The sequence below is a fragment of the Protopterus annectens genome, chromosome 4.part1 (assembly GCF_019279795.1).
Source record: "Protopterus annectens isolate FY-2018-M chromosome 4.part1, PAN1.0, whole genome shotgun sequence".
In the NCBI taxonomy this organism is placed as follows: domain Eukaryota; kingdom Metazoa; phylum Chordata; order Ceratodontiformes; family Protopteridae; genus Protopterus; species Protopterus annectens.
The window spans coordinates 837,622,845-837,640,022 of record NC_056734.1 but is presented as its reverse complement, the minus strand read 5'-3'; the positions used below and the strand labels follow the sequence as shown (position 1 = coordinate 837,640,022).

Sequence of the window (17,178 nt, the reverse complement as noted above, 5' to 3'; positions counted from 1 at the left end):
CACACAGAGCACAATATACCACACCCTGGGAATCACAATCAAATTTACCTTTTATAGAATAACATTTATCTCTAATTTGTACTTTATCTACTGTTTTAATGTATTTACACTGAGGACATCTACTACATTTCATCATCCCAATGCCTCGTTTATTAAATTCTCTCTTTTTCTCATCCAGGCACTTAAGATTTGCACCTCTTTTATACGTCATTAGGGGTGCCTGACCTAGTTTTTTATTAAGGCTGTTGTCTTCATTACTAAACGTCCAATTTTTAGTTAAAATATGTCTAATGCTTTTTGAGTCCAAAGAGTATGTAGTAAGGAATCTTATTTCCATGCCCAAATTTTCCTCAACAATCTTAACCGGAATTGATTCATTCCACAACTCATGTTCCAATTCATATCCCTTCTGTACAATGGGACGAAAGTGACCTATTAACCTTTTATTATTCACTTCATCAAATATCAGGTCTAAGAAACCCGATGGATATCCTCTTTTCAAAAACATAGACTTTAATAAGGCACACTCGGTGAAAAAGTCATGATTGCTGGACACCATCCTAGCTGCCCTTACTGCTTGCCCTTTGACCACAGCCCTTTTCTGGTGGCATGGATGGCTGCTTGAAAAATGTAGGAAAGCATTTGAGTAAGTGGACTTTCTGAAACTAGAAGTCTTATATCTACCATTTACACTATCCTTCGTCAGTGAAACATCCAAAAAACTTGTTTCCTTTATTCCCATCTGGAAGGTAAATTCTAAGAAGCTAGTCAAAGACGAAATGGCCATAATGAAGGTCTCAACTTGACCAGCTTCGCCATCCCATACAAAGCACATATCATCCTGGTACCTTGTGTACCAAACAACATGTTCCTTAAACAGTGAGTTATTAAATAAATAAACTCTATCCCAGAAAGGCATCACGCAATTAGCAAAACTGCTCCCACAAGGTGATCCCATCGCTATACCACTCTTTTGTAAAAAGAGTTCCCCATTAAACCATAAAAAAGTGTTGGCTAAAACAAGTTCTAATAAGGTTTCGATGACATTGATGTCATTATCATCCATCCCTTTCATGTGCAAAAAATCTCTAACCCATTCCATACCCAATGAATGTGGAATGACTGTATAGAAATCCTTGATGTCTACAGTAAGGAAAATAAATTTATCAAATGTGCCAAGTAATTCAATGACTATATGGCAAAGGTCACTGAAGCATAAACCCACTTCCCTAGTCTGTCCGTCATCCAAGACTCCCTGTTTGGAGCATGGACACAGCAAGACTTTCCTCTGCGAGTTCCTATCTTGTGGCCACCGCCACCACCATAGCATCTACTGCCAAGCCTTTAGACCAATGGGGCTGATCCTCTGGAGGGGAGAGAATTTTGTCTGGGGGATTGGTTCAACAGTGTCAGGGGCCTTCCAGGCACGCTGCACAATGAGCTTGACTAACTCAACTGCAGGTGGGGTCACTCAGGAAGTAGAGGGTCGGGCACAGAATCCCTGCAAGAATACAGATTCCTCTGAGGAAGGGTTGGTGGGCTTCCAGTCACCCCTCTGTTTCAAGATCTCTAGTATGTCTCCAAAGCAGATATCCTCAGGGGGTGACCATGGGGACCCTTCCCCTCATCATACTCTGTATCTTTAGTGAGAGATTCCTCAGGAGAATCAACGTGGTTCCTCTTGCACAATCTCTTATGGGGGGGCGGGTCTTCAGAGGGAAGGTCTGAAGAGGACTCTGAAGAGAGGGTGCCCTGTGGTAGGGTATCTTGCTGCACCCATGCCCGATGCCCCAGTGTAGTGCTGTGACAGCTGCGAACCAGAGGACATGTATATATGACATTCTAATGCAGAAGGAGCCAACTGCATGCCTGCTGAGGAGAGTGCCTCTTTATAACCTGGAAGGCAGGCCCACCCAAAGAGAGATGGGAGGCCAGAACCGAGAAAGATAATCTCGGAACCGGGGTCACTCCCTGCTCCAACGGGCTCACCTCCAGGGAAGGAGCCATGAGAGGACCTGGAGCTGCCAAAACAGCCAGAACTATAGATGGCGCTGTAGAAAAATTGGCGCTGTACTAGGGGTCATGGTGCCAACAGACTAGTCAAGGTCTTGAGGGTGGGTCAGCTCTGACTGAGCCGTGGTCCACAGGGTAGGTTCCCGAACAATGGTAAGATCTACTAGTGGAAACGAAGAACCTGGCACCAGGATATGCATCGGCATCGAGGGCTCCAAGACCTGTGGGGAGGTTGAAGGAGGAATATAGGTTGGAGTCTGTGGAGAAAAGCTTTGGTTTTGGCTGGAAGTGAGGTTCTAGATGGAGTTGGGATGTCTCTGGCTACTAGGAGCTGATCCACAAGTCTCACTACATCTAGCTTTGAAAGGCTCCTGGTGGAACGGGTTGACATCCCCAATGGGGATTCAGGTCGGTCAAGGAATGGACCTAGCTGCTGTCCAACAAAGGGGTCAATGGATGGGGAATATCAAGTCCTGGCTAGTGTCGTGACCTTCGGCACCATGGTCGGAAGACCAGAAAGTTGTGATGATGGGGGGAAGTGACCAGTTTAAAGGGAGAAGCTATTGTTGGTGCCGAGAGGGTCTGTGGTACCATGGAAGGTGTCGGTACCGTGGGAATAGTGGTTGCCAGTTCCATAATCAAGGATGGCACCGTGGATGGAGTTTTACCAGTGCCAAGGTAGGTGTTGGAGTCATTTTGGCATGCTTAGTTTTCAGTTCCATATGAATCTGGGCCTTAGTAGTTTTTGGATCCAGGTACTGAGGAGACGATGGGATTGAATGGCTCCTCTTCTTCCTCACTTTTTTAGGAGGGGTTGAGATCTCCACCACAGATAAAACCTCCGAGAAGGGGGTTTTCAAAAGACCCTTTAAGATTAGTTTGTTTTTGTGCTCAGCTAAGGTGCGGACAGCCCTTACAGAGCTTGCACAGAGGTCGAACCTTCAAATGTGGTACTCCTAAACAATATATGCAGGAGACATGCCCATCGAAGTTTGGCATCTTTCTGCCACATTTGTCACACTGTTTAAATCCAGTAGTGCCCTTCTTGTCAGCTATTATCAAAAATACAGTTAACAATAAAACAGCAATTAAACAGCAACTGAACAACAATGAAATATCCTGTTATAAGGACTGGGGATATACACCCACGTACATAGAAGAAGGAAAGATTTTTTTTTTTTGTAATTTATCAACAATGACAAATATAAATATACCCAAAGGGTATAGGGAAGGGAAGAAGAGAATATCAATAATGGTATTTAGAATACCAAAAGGTAAAGGAAGGGAGGGCCCGGTACCAATAATGGTATGAAGAAATACCAACAAGGTAAAAGGTGAGAAAAAAATCACTCACGCAGAAAGGGAATTATCTCTAACTATAAACGACTATGATAAATGAAGGATTATAGAAGAATATAAGGCTAATTTTTCAAAATATTGAGAAAAACAGAACACTTAGCTTGAGAGCTGGCCTGACATGTCTTGATACTCTAAGCAGCAATCGAGATCTGAGGAGATGAGGAAAGAGGCACTATGGGTAACCTTAGCTTGAGAGTTTCTGGCTGGTGCAAGCTTCTTATTTCGGCCGAGTCGGTTCGGGGTTGGACCCGAGACCCATCCTTCATGAATGAAGATAAACATCAGATCAGATATAAAGTTATAACCGCTGGGTCAGGTCTGGGAAGAATGTATAAAAACTTAAAAGACAGTGAAACTTTATGCATCCTTTCTGCCTTTTTAGCGGTAGCTGGCTGACCATCAAGAAATGTGCAGGCAGTAACACACACACCCTCCAAAGCTGACAGAAGTGGAAGAATAGCTAAAGGTGCTGGAAATTCCTTCTGTAATAGCAAATAGTATTTTCTGAGGGAGAACAATGAGGCATTTTGGAAATAGTCTCAGAGAAAGATAAACCCTCAGAGGGAGAGTCAGAAACTGAGCTCTCTTCTGAATTTGAATAAGAAATCTGAGGATAAAACTCTGGATCTATCCTTTCATCTTCCTGTCCAAATTCTTAGATACTGCTCTTTCTTTTACCAAAAACTATTTTGTAAGACGTTTCAAATGCCTAATTAAACCCTTAGCGCGACCCAGTAAATTACTCCTCTCCAAGGATATTTGAGGAGGAGGAGTAGACATGTTTAGTTTTATGTTTCTTTCTGACGTGAAAAATTTGGCCAGCTGTGTTACTAATGGCAACAGCAGCTTCCTCAGGGATGGGCACAACATTCTGACAAAACAGGGAAGCCTTCTCTGTCCCCTTTCCCAGGACTGACAAGAGTGGCTCTCCCTTGCCCACTGAGCAGACCCCAGCCGAGGATGTGGCTAAACCGCTGTCCATAGTGGCTATGTTACACCAGAGTAATTAGCAGTAAAAGACAAGTGGTCTGAGGTACAACTAATGGCCACAGCTGAGTCACCCACCTGTGGCTGAGGCAAATTAGTAGCTGCTGTGATGGCAAAGGCAGTTTGCTTAACTTTTTTGTTTTGTGGCTGGAAGGAGGACTGATTGTCAGACTGACAGTTTGTTGCATGGTCAAGCCGAAAATGGTGCCTCTTTCCTGTGGAAAGAAGCAGAAAAAGCCCATAAAAATGTTAAGTTTTTAAAAGTCACTTTTTTCATAGAAAAGCACAATAAAATGCACTTTGAAACACTTTTCCTGCCCACAGAAAAAAGTAAAATCAACACAATTTCTTCACAGGAAAATGTTTTTAAATACTTTAAACAACTTTTAAACTTACAGGAGAAAAAGAGTGCTCCTGTTTAAAAGTACAATACAGTCTTGTGACAGTACATCACAAACCCTGGCTTTAAATATAACCTTCCTGAACAGTAAAGTGTTATAAAACAAATAATTTTTTAAATATGAAGGCTTTCTTTTCCCTGAAAGGGACTTGTATCCCTTGGAAAGTAACAGCATAAGGCATCTGTAGAGCCTTGAAAGCCTCAGAGGAACATACTCTTTGGTGACAGGAAAGCTCTGAAGGGTTTGGCAACTTGTCTTTTTAGTCAGCTCAGCTCAATCTGACTAATGGTTTGGGCACATGGAAGATGTCCTGAAGTTTTGAAAGCTGGCTGGCTGTTATATCCTTGCAGGATATAACCCATATAGCTATTGCAGCAGTGATCAACATGAAGAACATCTAGCAGTGGCTCAGCGGGTAGCACTGTTGCCTCACAGCAAGAGACACTCCGGTTTGACTCTAGGCTGGGGCACCCTTCTGTGCAGCGTATGCATGTCTGCGCCTATATCATATTATCATATGTTCAAAATATCGAATGGCTACAATATCGAAAATGCCGTTCGTCTAAACTGTTCTTGTGGGGGGCTGCGCTCCTCCACCCCCCCGCTAGTTATATATACCAACTCCAAGATCGCACTACAGTGAGGAAAGGGCAAATTTTCTGATCCTCACTGTATGGCGATCTCACAAAAAACTTTTCGGTGAACGTCATTTTCAACATACGACAATATGATACAGACCCACATGTCCTATTGTGTTCATGTGGGTTTTCTCTGGGTGCTCTGGATCCTTCCACATTCAAAAGACACGCAGCAGATGGATTGGAGAATCTAAACTTTCCACAGGTGGTACAGAAGAACAACTGTGGCAGGGCTAGCCACTTGATAGTGTGAACACAGTCTCTACTTGATTGTCACTGATGATGTGACACTTTGACCCCATGTGGAAAAATGTGAAAAGAGGTTGTGGCTGGATGGATGGAACTACAACAGAAAATTAAGCAACAACAAAAAAATAAAAAAAACAACAACTTATAATGGCTGAAACCAATCCAAAATGGCATCTCCCACTCAAACCAAAAGGACATATCAAATGTTTTTGCAGTCAAATTTAGTGTAAACCTTACCCAGAAACAGTCATCAAAAATCCATGAATTCCCTACACTACCTAAGATCTTAAAGGTATGAGTGCAAGTGTGTGTGATATAGAAGAACTTTGACAGGGCTAGCCACCTGACAGTGTGAATACACTCTATAGATGATTGCCACTGATGATGTCACATATTAAAACACACAACAACCAGCAGTGTTTGAAACAAATCCAAAATTGTCTTACCAACTCTGACCCAAAGGACATATCAAATGTTCTTCTAGATAAATTTAGCATAAAACTCAAAATCCTTCAAAGCCCAGAATTCCCTGACACCACCTAAGAACTTAAAGGAAACTGTCCTAATTGTGCTCTCAAAACCCAAAAATACCACTTCAGCTGGACCAACCAACATTGCTGGATGTCTAATAAATAATGTCAAACATGCCCTCATGGAACCCCTTCTAAAACTTAACCACAGGGTATGTCCCTGAAATATGCAGAACTGTCCTTTCATAAAGGGCCGCATCACAGACCCACAGAACTACAGAACTATCGGTGTAACTAGTCTAACCTGCAAGGCTATAGACAGCATAATATATAACTTCATAAACTGTGATAGTAAAAATATTGTACAGCTTCCTGTCTACTCAACTTAATAAACTTCTTTTAGAGAGGCTGTGGGTAGTCATTAATCCACAGAGCCCACCTGACTCTGGCAAAGGCATTTAATACTATTCTCCATTCCAATATTATAAATAAACTAAGAGACCAAAATGTAGAATTGTATGTGGTAAGATGGATAGCAAACTATAAAAACAGAACTTTGTTAAAGTAACATATGCCACCTCAGAAAGCAAGAAAGTGTTTATCAATGTACCTTACGGACTGGAGTTGGGATGCCTCCAATTTGGCTTATACTTCTCTGACCTCCAAACTGTAAATCTTGATCTCTGGCTAATGAAATTTGCTGATGACTGCAAACTGAGTGTGTCCATTCATCCCTTCACACAGTGTCACTACAGCAGGATCTAATCTTCACTAATCCAGTGTACTGAAAAAAGAGCTAAAACTAAATGCTAAAAGAAAATTGGAGTACTGTTGCATTTGGCAAAAAAAAAAAAAAGAAAACTCTTGTCTACAACTTACAATAATAGCTTGCACCCCCACCCCTCTTAAAGTAACATAGTAATCAGGGATCTTGGCACCTGGGTCAAATGCTCTACCTCTTTTGACTACCATGTAGCATTAGTAGTCAGGACATATTTCTGCTTATCACAACTGATACCAAAAAGCATCTCATACAGGTTGAAAGAGGTTTTCTTTCCATTATACTCTGCTCTAATTAGGCCAGTTACAAAGTATAATGCTCCCATTAACATGTACCTATCCATAAACATCAGACAGCTAGTAAGAACCCAGCATTTCCTAACCAGATAGTTTATTAGTCTAAAAATCCTGAGCTACTGAGACAAGCTTGAAGCCTGATCTCTATACTTGGTCTCTCATACACTTTTATGTGGAAACCGAAGTCTTGCATTCTGTTCTATCAAGTAGTAAACCCTCCTTGATCTCTTACATCTCTGTAAGACAAACAGGCCCACTAAAACTTGATATTAGGATTTGAATCTACAGCAGCATATAAACAAAACACCCTGGAGGGACAGATTTATTATCCAGTGTTTATCTCATCTCTGGAATAAAGTGCCCATATACAATAAACAGAGTGAAAAAGCAATAATTTCCAGGGCCTGACTTGCTTTGCCCTCCTAAAAGTGAGAGTTATATCAAAAAGGCGAGTATCAGCAAGGTGCAAATAGTTACTTGCCATACAGTTCCTATAATCCTTTGGTCTCAGTTTTTGTTATTCTCAGCTTTTTGACTACAGCCTGTGTTGACTGATTCTTGTTCAATATTTCCTAATCTCTTTATACCTTTACCTACCAAGCTACTTCTTCAGGCTGCATTCCTTGTATTAAATTATTGATCTTGTCACTTATATAACTCTCCCCATATGGTACTCTCCTGTGTGCTCTATTTTCTCACTCTGCTGTTCTTGTCATGACATCCCAGAGGTCATAGTCAGTCTGCATAGAGTTTAATGGATGACACAAGGTTTTCCTGAAATAAGCATAGAGCTCAATGACAGATGATGAGAAGGAACACACACAGATTCCACAAAGAAACAATGCACTACGGTTCTTTGCTTATACAAACAACAGAAACACGCACAAATGTTGTAAAGCCCGTGTATCACAAATACATATTGTGCTGAAACTCTAACTTTCATGATGCAGCATTGTTTCATAATGCAGAATTTCATATTCTTGTTTGCATTTTACTGTCAGATTTTCCTAATTCTAAACAATATCCTCCCAAATATACAAAATATACTGTGGCATGAAAACTGTTAGACCACAAAAAATTTGTCACAACCAGAACACAAGTAAAAGGCAACATTAGAAGGTTTACATTTCTATGTGCCCTGAGCTTAGTCTGATGAATGACAGACACAAATCACTGACAATAATACAATATATGTAGAATATTTTATTGATATTGAACACAAAGGTATGCTAAAAACCTCACTTGCAAAGTAAATCCACAGCCTCTGGGAACCAGCCCTGTGCCAAATCCAGTGTAGTTACTGTTGATGAAAGAACAGGCATTTCTCTCAGCATCCACAACTGTGAAATAAACAGTGTCTGTCCCCGGTTCACAGGGGTTTCCATGAATGCACTCATTGCTTGCTCTGTGTTGAATAAAGTTAAACACATAGTACAGATAATAGTTTAGCAAATGAAATATTACTTGAGTTTTCTTATTACATGATTTACTGGTATGCATACAGCATGAGACTTCTGCAACATTTATGACTCAGGCTTTCCGGGTTAACCTAGGACAACATACATGAGGTTCAGAGTCTGACGTTTTTATAGCAACTTTGTTATCAAATCAATAACTCATTTCCCTGATGAGGTCTGTGTCTCCTTCATGTGAAACCTGCCAGTACATGTAAACACCATTATCTAAAACACACAGAGACTTCCTAACACTCACTGGCACTTTATTAAGGTACAGGTTTAAGCAGTACAGAAACACACACACACGTTAACCCAATATATTAACTTAGGCATTTCAATCTGTAGTGTGTTTTGTATTACTTTAACTCAGGGGAAGGTATTCTTTTTGTTTACGAGTGTTGGTAAATGTCTCTGCTCTTTCTTGCATGTATTGGTGTAGTACTGTATTTGTTAGTTATGTTTATTCCTCTACCTGTATGTGTTTTTTCACTTTCCTTTTTAATCTTAATAATTGAGTTGATGCACGAAATTTAATTTAGGTTACACGTGTGTAGTTCTAAATGACAATAACGTTTACTTTGATTTTGACTATATACATGTGTGAGAGTGAGTGAGTGAGTGAGTGAGTGAGTGAGTGAGTGAGTGAGTGAGTGAGTGAGTGAGTGAGTGAGTGAGTGAGTGAGTGAGTGTGTGTGTGTGTGTGTGTGTGTGTGTGTGTGTGTGTGTGTGTGTGTGTGTATGTATGTACATTATACATATTTTAACTTCTAAATAAAACTTCTCTTAATAATAATCATCATAGTATGATGGATTCATTACTGAAGTGTTGTGAAACCATAAAATCAGCCTGCTGCAGTTATTTTGGTGCACAGTAATTGAATTGATTTACTAGACAGTTCTGCTCATTCTTCTCACATTTTAAAGGTTTTATAATGCAAATGTTCTAAGACTGATGACAATAAATTTTAAATGTAATCTATACATTTCTGTTTTAGACCTCATTTGATAATTGCAGTGGTCTTTGAGACATTAATGTTTGTAGTTAATTCATACATTTATATCCTCTGAACCTTGCCAAGCATTACACAGCTGTTTCGAGTTATGCAAACAATTGCTACAGAATAAAAAAGCTCATTGTTTACATTTAAATATGTAATGTAAGCCCTAAAACTCTGTACACTGACTTGTGCAGAATTCCATATCAACTCTCATTATTAAAATTTAACAGAACACAAACATCACAAAACTACAACATTCATAAATGAAAGCAACAAATACTCCTTATATAAAATTAAGTGAAATGCAACTTCTGAATGCAGACACATAAATACTTCAAAACACAATCAAATACTAAAAAAATGACATGCAAAGCATCTCAGCTGACAGCTGACATAATGCCTGGTCATCTGATGAAATCCTACTACAGGCTATAAAACTGGTTTGATGTAAAATGTATATCTGTCAAATTTAATATTCCTTTTCACTAATCCTATGCATGTGTATACCACACAAGAACAAACTATATGACATTTTAGCATTTTATGACTAAATGATGTGTATTTATTAATAATTTCAACAAATGACTAGCGCACCATTCATTTGTATTTCAACATTGTTAAACAACGTTGAAATACAGCCCCAATTTATAATAGTGGAGCTCAAACCTACAATGTGTCTGTCTGAATATTATTATATAAGGCAGGCGTTATTAATCTGAAATAAGTACAAAAAAGTAAAGAAAGACAGACTATCACTTGTAGGATTTCATGAGCAATACCCTTACAAATGATCACTTTATTAAAAGCCATAACAGATTCACCTGCAATACATTTCATTTTAGCATTACAAGACTTGTGCTAGCTTACACCTTTTACAAATTCCTTTAAGCAGCTGAAATAATTTGCAGCCAGTGGTCAAGGTGACACGTAAGGCAAAATAATGGCCAAGACACATAGAAAAGGTGTTTAGCTGTCAGTCATTCCCTGGCAAACAGGAAGTGACCATGACTCGCACTCTTTGTGGAGGTACTATACCATAGTGATGTCCTTCTAAACAGTGCATTCACCATACTGTTCCTGGTGACTGTGTTCAACTAAATGTGGGTCAGTCATTATCAAAGGAGAGAGACGATGACTGTGATACCTATGTGAACAGCCTCAAATTACAAGAAAATGACATAACATAAAACCTTCTGGAGTGAAAGGAGGTTCGAATGACAAATTCACCATCTTAACAGGTTCAAGCAAGCAAATTCTGAGGGTAATGCTACTCAATGCTAGATGTCTAAACCTCAAAATGCACTCACTCGAGGCACTCCTTAAAATAGAGAACACTGATATTTGTGCAGTGACAGAGACCTGATTCAAAGCTCCAGAGAGCACCCTGCATTACCAGGCTATAATTCATTCCACATCTTTAGGACACCAAACCCGGACCGAAACACTAAAGGCGGAGGCATGTCCATATTCATTAAGGATATCCACACCTCCAAGCTAGTTGCTCAGCATAATGCATCCGAGATTATCCAAGTTCAACTAACTCTGGGGAAGGCCGCAATCCAGATTGTAGCTTGCTACAGACCCCCCCCCCCAACACCATACCCCAGGATTCTCACTCCTCTTTTCTTCTTGATACACTGGAAAACATTAGGGTACAACCCAACACCCTAACAATGAGTGATTTCAACTACCCCACTATTAAATGGGAAAACTATTCATGTACCAACTCTTTTGCTCAACATTTTCTGGAATTTATAAATTCCAATGCCTTGGAGCAACTTATCCACACCCCCGCCAGGGTCAGCAATATCCTACACCTGGTCATCACCAGCATGGACGACCGGTGTTCCACACCAGAGGTCAACTCGTCTGTCAGATCCAATCACAAGCTTATCACTCTAGAAATCCACATCCTGCCCTCACCCCCCATTAGGGAAACAACTGTAAAAAATTTCTCCAAAGCCAACTTCACGCTTCTTAAGACAGAAGTGGCAAACTTCACAACACCCATGCTGATGGACAACAGAGGTACGACTGCTGAATCCTACACAAATGCACTTTATAAGCACTTACACAAGTGCATGGATCATGCTATCCCTAACAGACCCAAAATGCTATCCTCCAAAAATAGGAAGCCAATCTGGTGGTCTTCTGCCATAAACAAATGCTACAACAGAAGAAAGAAACTGTTGCAAAAAAGAGTAAAATCCCATGATTGGAGGAACTCCCTGGTCAGCCTGAGTAAGAAGGTGAGATCCCTCATAAAATCCTCTAAAGCTAGTTATGAAAACAAAATCGCCACTGATTCTAAAGACAACCACAAAGTATTCTTTAGCTATCTAACGAATCTCAATGGCAACACTCAGATCAGCACTGAGTTACAACACAATGGCACTAAATATAGAGAACCAACTGATATTGCCAAAATCCTGGCAGATAGGTTCAGTGCTAACTTTACCCCCTCTCACCCCCTAAAGGGCCAGTCTCTATACCGAAAGAATGCAAAGTACCTGTAATCATGGCTGCACAGGTAAAAACCTCACTCTCCAGAGCCAAGAATACAGCATCCATGGGACCTGACAACATCCCAAGCTGCCTTCTACACGAAGTACAGAATGAACTGGCACCCCACCTAAGTACCATGTTCAGTCATAGCCTCACCTCAGGCATTGTGCCCACTGAATGGCGCACCGGGACGGTTATCGCACTCCACAAAGGGGGAGCCACAACAGACCCCGGGAACTACCGCTCCATTAGCCTGACGAACCTGGTCTGCAAGGCCATGGACTCACTCGAGGCACTCCTTAAAATGGAGAACACTGACATCTGTGCAGTGACAGAGACCTGATTCAAAGCTCCAGAGAGCACCCCTGCATTACCAGGCTATAATTCATACCACACCTTTCGGACACCTAACCCTGACCGAAACACTAAAGGCGGAGGCGTGTCCATATTCATTAAGGATATCCACACCTCCAAGCTAGTTGCTCAGCATAATGATGGAACTCATAAACAAAGACAGTGGAGATCTACAAACTCTGGACCCCATACAGTTCGGGTTTGTAAAAGACAGAGCATGTCTCCTAAACCTGATCGACTTCTCTGAAGCAATCACCAAAGCCATAGATGAGGGTAAGGTGGTTAACACAGCCTATCTAGATCTCTCCAAGGCATTCAAGACCATCCCCCACTCTGGAATTATAGATAAACTCACTAAACTAGGTATAAACCCCTATGTCACAAGATGGGTTGCCAACTGGCTTACTGACAGAACCCACACTGTGAAAGTAGCAGGCTCCAAATCAGACTTCAGACCAGTGACAAGTGGAGTACCACAGGGTTCAGTCCTGGGTCCTTTCCTGTTTGGTATCTACTTCTCTGAAGTACAGGCTAACACAGAAGGTCTTTGGCTAACTAAGTTCGCAGATGACTGCAAACTAGGAGCCATAATCGAAACTCCTAACGATGTGGACATCCTACAAAAGGGCCTCACTGAGACAGATGCCTGGTGTCAAAGCCATGGCCTCAAGCTCAATGCCAAAAAGTGCATTGTTATCCCCTTTGGTAAAAACTCTGTACCCATGAACTACCACATTGGTGGTAGTCTACTTAACACCGAAAGTGTGATAAGAGACCTTGGGACACAGGCGGACAGTAGTCTCTCCTTTGATAATCACATCGCCACAGTGGTCAGGAAATCCTTCTACGCGGCACACCTCATCACAAAAATTTTTCTCATTCAGAAAAAAAGAGGTCATTGTTCCCCTCTACTCATTACTCATTAGACCCATTATAGAGTACAACACCCCTTGTGGTATGTACCTCACAAGACATCTACAACAACTGGAAAGGCCACAGAAATACCTCACAAAGAGAATTACTGGCCTCAAACAGATGCCCTATGCAGACCATCTCAAAAAACTGCAGCTTTACTCCGTCGCATATCGCCTACTCAGAGGCGATCTCTGCCTAACATACAAAGCTATGTCAAACCCAGAGCTGTTGGACATGCTCCACTTAAAGAAATCCCAATCCCTCCGAGCTACACGCTCTAGGGACCTGAACCTTGTCACCACAATAAACAGAACATGCTGTTGGGATAGATTCCTGTCCCAGAGACATCCCATACTCTGGAACAGACTACCTATCTATGTCAAACAGAGCTCCTCATTAACACTCTTCAAGAAAAATCTTGATGATTGGATGGGAAATTCACCCCGGGGATCACTTCTTTGGCTCTGCTTGACAGGGGCACAGGAAAATAATTTTCTTGGGTGGCGAAAGCCAGGGTACCTTTTTGGCTAGGCTTATATAGGCCCTAGGGCCAATAGCTTAGTACCTACCTATGAAGAGCCAGTGAACCTCCAAGGCCTGCACTTCAATTCAAAACAAATTTTTGGTTCTATTTTTTACTCCAAGCAAACAAATGGAACTTCATCAGGAAGGATGTAGCCATCAACAGAAGATACCTTGCATATGTCATGGCACTAAAAAGTGGCTCAATCAGAATTAACACTTAGCTACTGGTTTTCTAACATTACTGATGGAGTCATAAACGGCGCAGCTACATATGATGGAATTAGCTGACGTAGCTAGAATGTAATTATCAAATTCAAAATTGTGAAGAAACAGTAGAAATGCTAATCCTCAACACCAAGATTTAGGCCAGACATTAGCAGTGGACATGCCCTACTCTTCAACATGAAGCATTTGCACAAAGCCAAGTTTTAAATGGGTCCCTTATCAACTGGACAAGGCATCTCCTGGGTTATTCTACCTCTTAGGAACAATTTCACCACCAATCCCACGACCCCCATCAGGCTTTACCTTTTCAGTGAGCCATTAAGTACCATGCTCTCTACAGCAGCTCCTGAAATCTAAGATATGAAAACACCAGTACATTGCATCTGGTAAACACCCATGATGGAAGGAGATGGCTTAACTCACCATCTAATTATTTACTTTCAATATACACTACTCACATTTAATCAAGTTCAGTGCTGTGAGGAACTGTAACTTACGCAATTGCACACCAGGTGTCACAATAGGAAACGTCCCTGAAAAGGATACCGGCCCTTATCAGACCACTCAGGAAATTATATGATGGAATAAAGTACAAATTAATACAGTCTAAATGACAACTTAGTCAAACTATGTCAATTTCTGAGAACAGAATGTTCTGGCACAGAGTGAGCATTCAGCACCTGCATCACATCAGCAAGGCAGTGTATTTCTAGAACAGAATGCTATTCCATATGCATACTTTTGTGAGGAGGCATACAAAAAGCTATGTGCCTTCCACAAGTATAAGTACATCTGTAGGCCTCAACACAGGAAGACTAATTGTTCAAAAAATCAAACACTATATATACTAAGTCAGAGATCACCATGTCTTAGAGTGCTCACCTATCTCTGATGTACAGCAGTCTCAGAGTTAGTTTATAAAAGTAGCAGAAGTATGAACACTGGGGTACAGGGGGGGTTGTTCCCTTGCTGAAAGCAACTTTAAAAACAGTGGGGTTAAACATTTGCTGTTCTTCTCTAGCGTTGCTGTGTTTTTGTGCAATTGCCAGACTCACAGTTATGAGACTCAAAATTACAATAGGGGCTCCAAATGTATATATTCATGTATGGATTTATTAATCATTACCTATGGAGTAAGGCACCTAAAACACAGAGGCATCTTGGATCTTTAGGGTTGTTATTAGCAGAGAGATGCATTCTGGTATCTTGGAAATATGCAATCCCCAGCAAAGATGAAGTAATGAGTGATAACAGGCATAAATTAAAACTATACCCATTTTCCCTTTGGGTCTCCCCTTTAGAAGAATAACAAAGAACAGAAATTTGTTTGTCAGCTAGAAAAGTAAAAGATTCAAAGGAACAGAAAAGTCAAGCTGAAAAATAAAATAAAAATATTATACAGATGCACCACATATCACATTTGCCTGCAAAAGGGGTGAGAGACAATACATTTCCTGTTAACTGGACTTGGCTTCTGGTAAAAGAAAAAAAAAAGAAGAAGAAGACAAGATGTGGGAGCACACTGTTTTAAGGAAAGAAGGTTGAATAGTAAATATAACAGCCAGCAGCATTCCTGAAAGTGTACTTGAATGGTAATCCAAATAAAATTATGAGAGTTCACAAAAACAATGCAGTAAAATCTTTAAGACATGCTTTGAAGGGAAAGGCCTGGGCTTGAAAACAAACCAGGAAAAGCTGGAACTGAACTCTAGATTGGATGTTCATGATCCACCACAGTTTGCACCTGCAGTTTCATCTTCTGACATTCCAGCTCAGCACTGTTCTGAAAGTTCTCTAGATTTCAACCCTGGCATATGTACGGGCCTTACTGACGCATCAAAATGTCACATACCAAGTTTTTTGGGGAATATTTACTTCCTATGCTACCTACTTCATTCTAGTCAATCATATTTTTCAAATATTCATCCTAAAGCAGTTTAATGTAAAATTAATTTTTAATCCCTAAAATGCAAAAATCATCTACATTTTCCTGTACTTATCAGATCACAAGCTAGTACCTGCTCCAGTACTATTTATACTGCCCAGGAGGAGTGCAAAATGTGCAAAACTGTAACAAGTGTGGGCATGTAAACCTAGCCAGGGGCACAACACTACTGAGACCATTTTTGCACTGGGATATCATCTTTTGTTTTAGTTTGTTCAGTAATGCTACTATAAATTATGTAACCAGTCTTATTAGGTAAAATGTGCTAACATTACATTTTTATATATTCATTACATTAAAGGTACATCACAGTACACTGAAAAGTATTAGGATATATGGGGACACAGGAAACTTACTAGAAGTAACACAGAATACAGTTTTGCTATGTTTTGTATAAGCCAAAGGAATTACCTTGCTGTTTATAATCACTGGAGATGAGAAGTAGAATTCATTAAGTGGAGTTGTGACATTTTGCTTTGGATTTTATGACAGAGGGAAGTAACATGTATTATTTTAAAATGATGACAGAAAAATATTGATAACTTTAAACTAGAAAATGATTTGTTTATTTAAATCTGAGCAGGCAAGGTTCATCTGATGAGTTCCAGTCTCATTATTTACTTTGGTACAACAACATACATTAGAGCTATAAGGCTGTATGGGAACTGGAAACCTTTTACAAGCATTACAGCCTGCAGCTCTACTGTGTGCCACAAAAACTACTTTTCAGATTACGATCACAAGAAATGGTAAACAGATTTTACTAAGTGGAGCTGTTACCTTTTATTTTGCATTTTGCGACCACAGGGAAGCAACATACAAAGTTTTAAAATGATTATGTAGTGTTGAATATAATATTAAAAAAAAAGATGGGACAGAGATTATGAGGAATGGCTCAAGAGCCCTTACAAGCCTAACCAGTTTTAACCAGATTTTACCCAAGTTTCCATCCCTAGGGTAAAGATAAGGGTAAACAAGCGGGGTTTTAACTATTTTTACAGACTGCCTCTGTCCATAAGGGACATGGGCGCCAGCCCAGGAGTGAATTTGCGATTTCCCA

At 40.4% G+C, this 17,178-nt stretch overlaps 1 protein-coding gene across 3 annotated transcripts in view; it reads right to left on the bottom strand.

The window, feature by feature from the left end:
• The window catches only part of LOC122801095 (glutathione hydrolase-like YwrD proenzyme), a 1,228,450-nt gene that overhangs the window by 477,891 nt on the left and 733,381 nt on the right, over window positions 1–17,178 (bottom strand). For all 3 annotated transcript variants that reach the window (XM_044070614.1, XM_044070615.1, XM_044070616.1), the window contains exon 8: window positions 8,437–8,599. In XM_044070614.1, coding sequence (XP_043926549.1) covers window positions 8,437–8,599 — 163 coding nt within the window. The remainder of the gene's footprint in view (window positions 1–8,436; window positions 8,600–17,178) is intronic.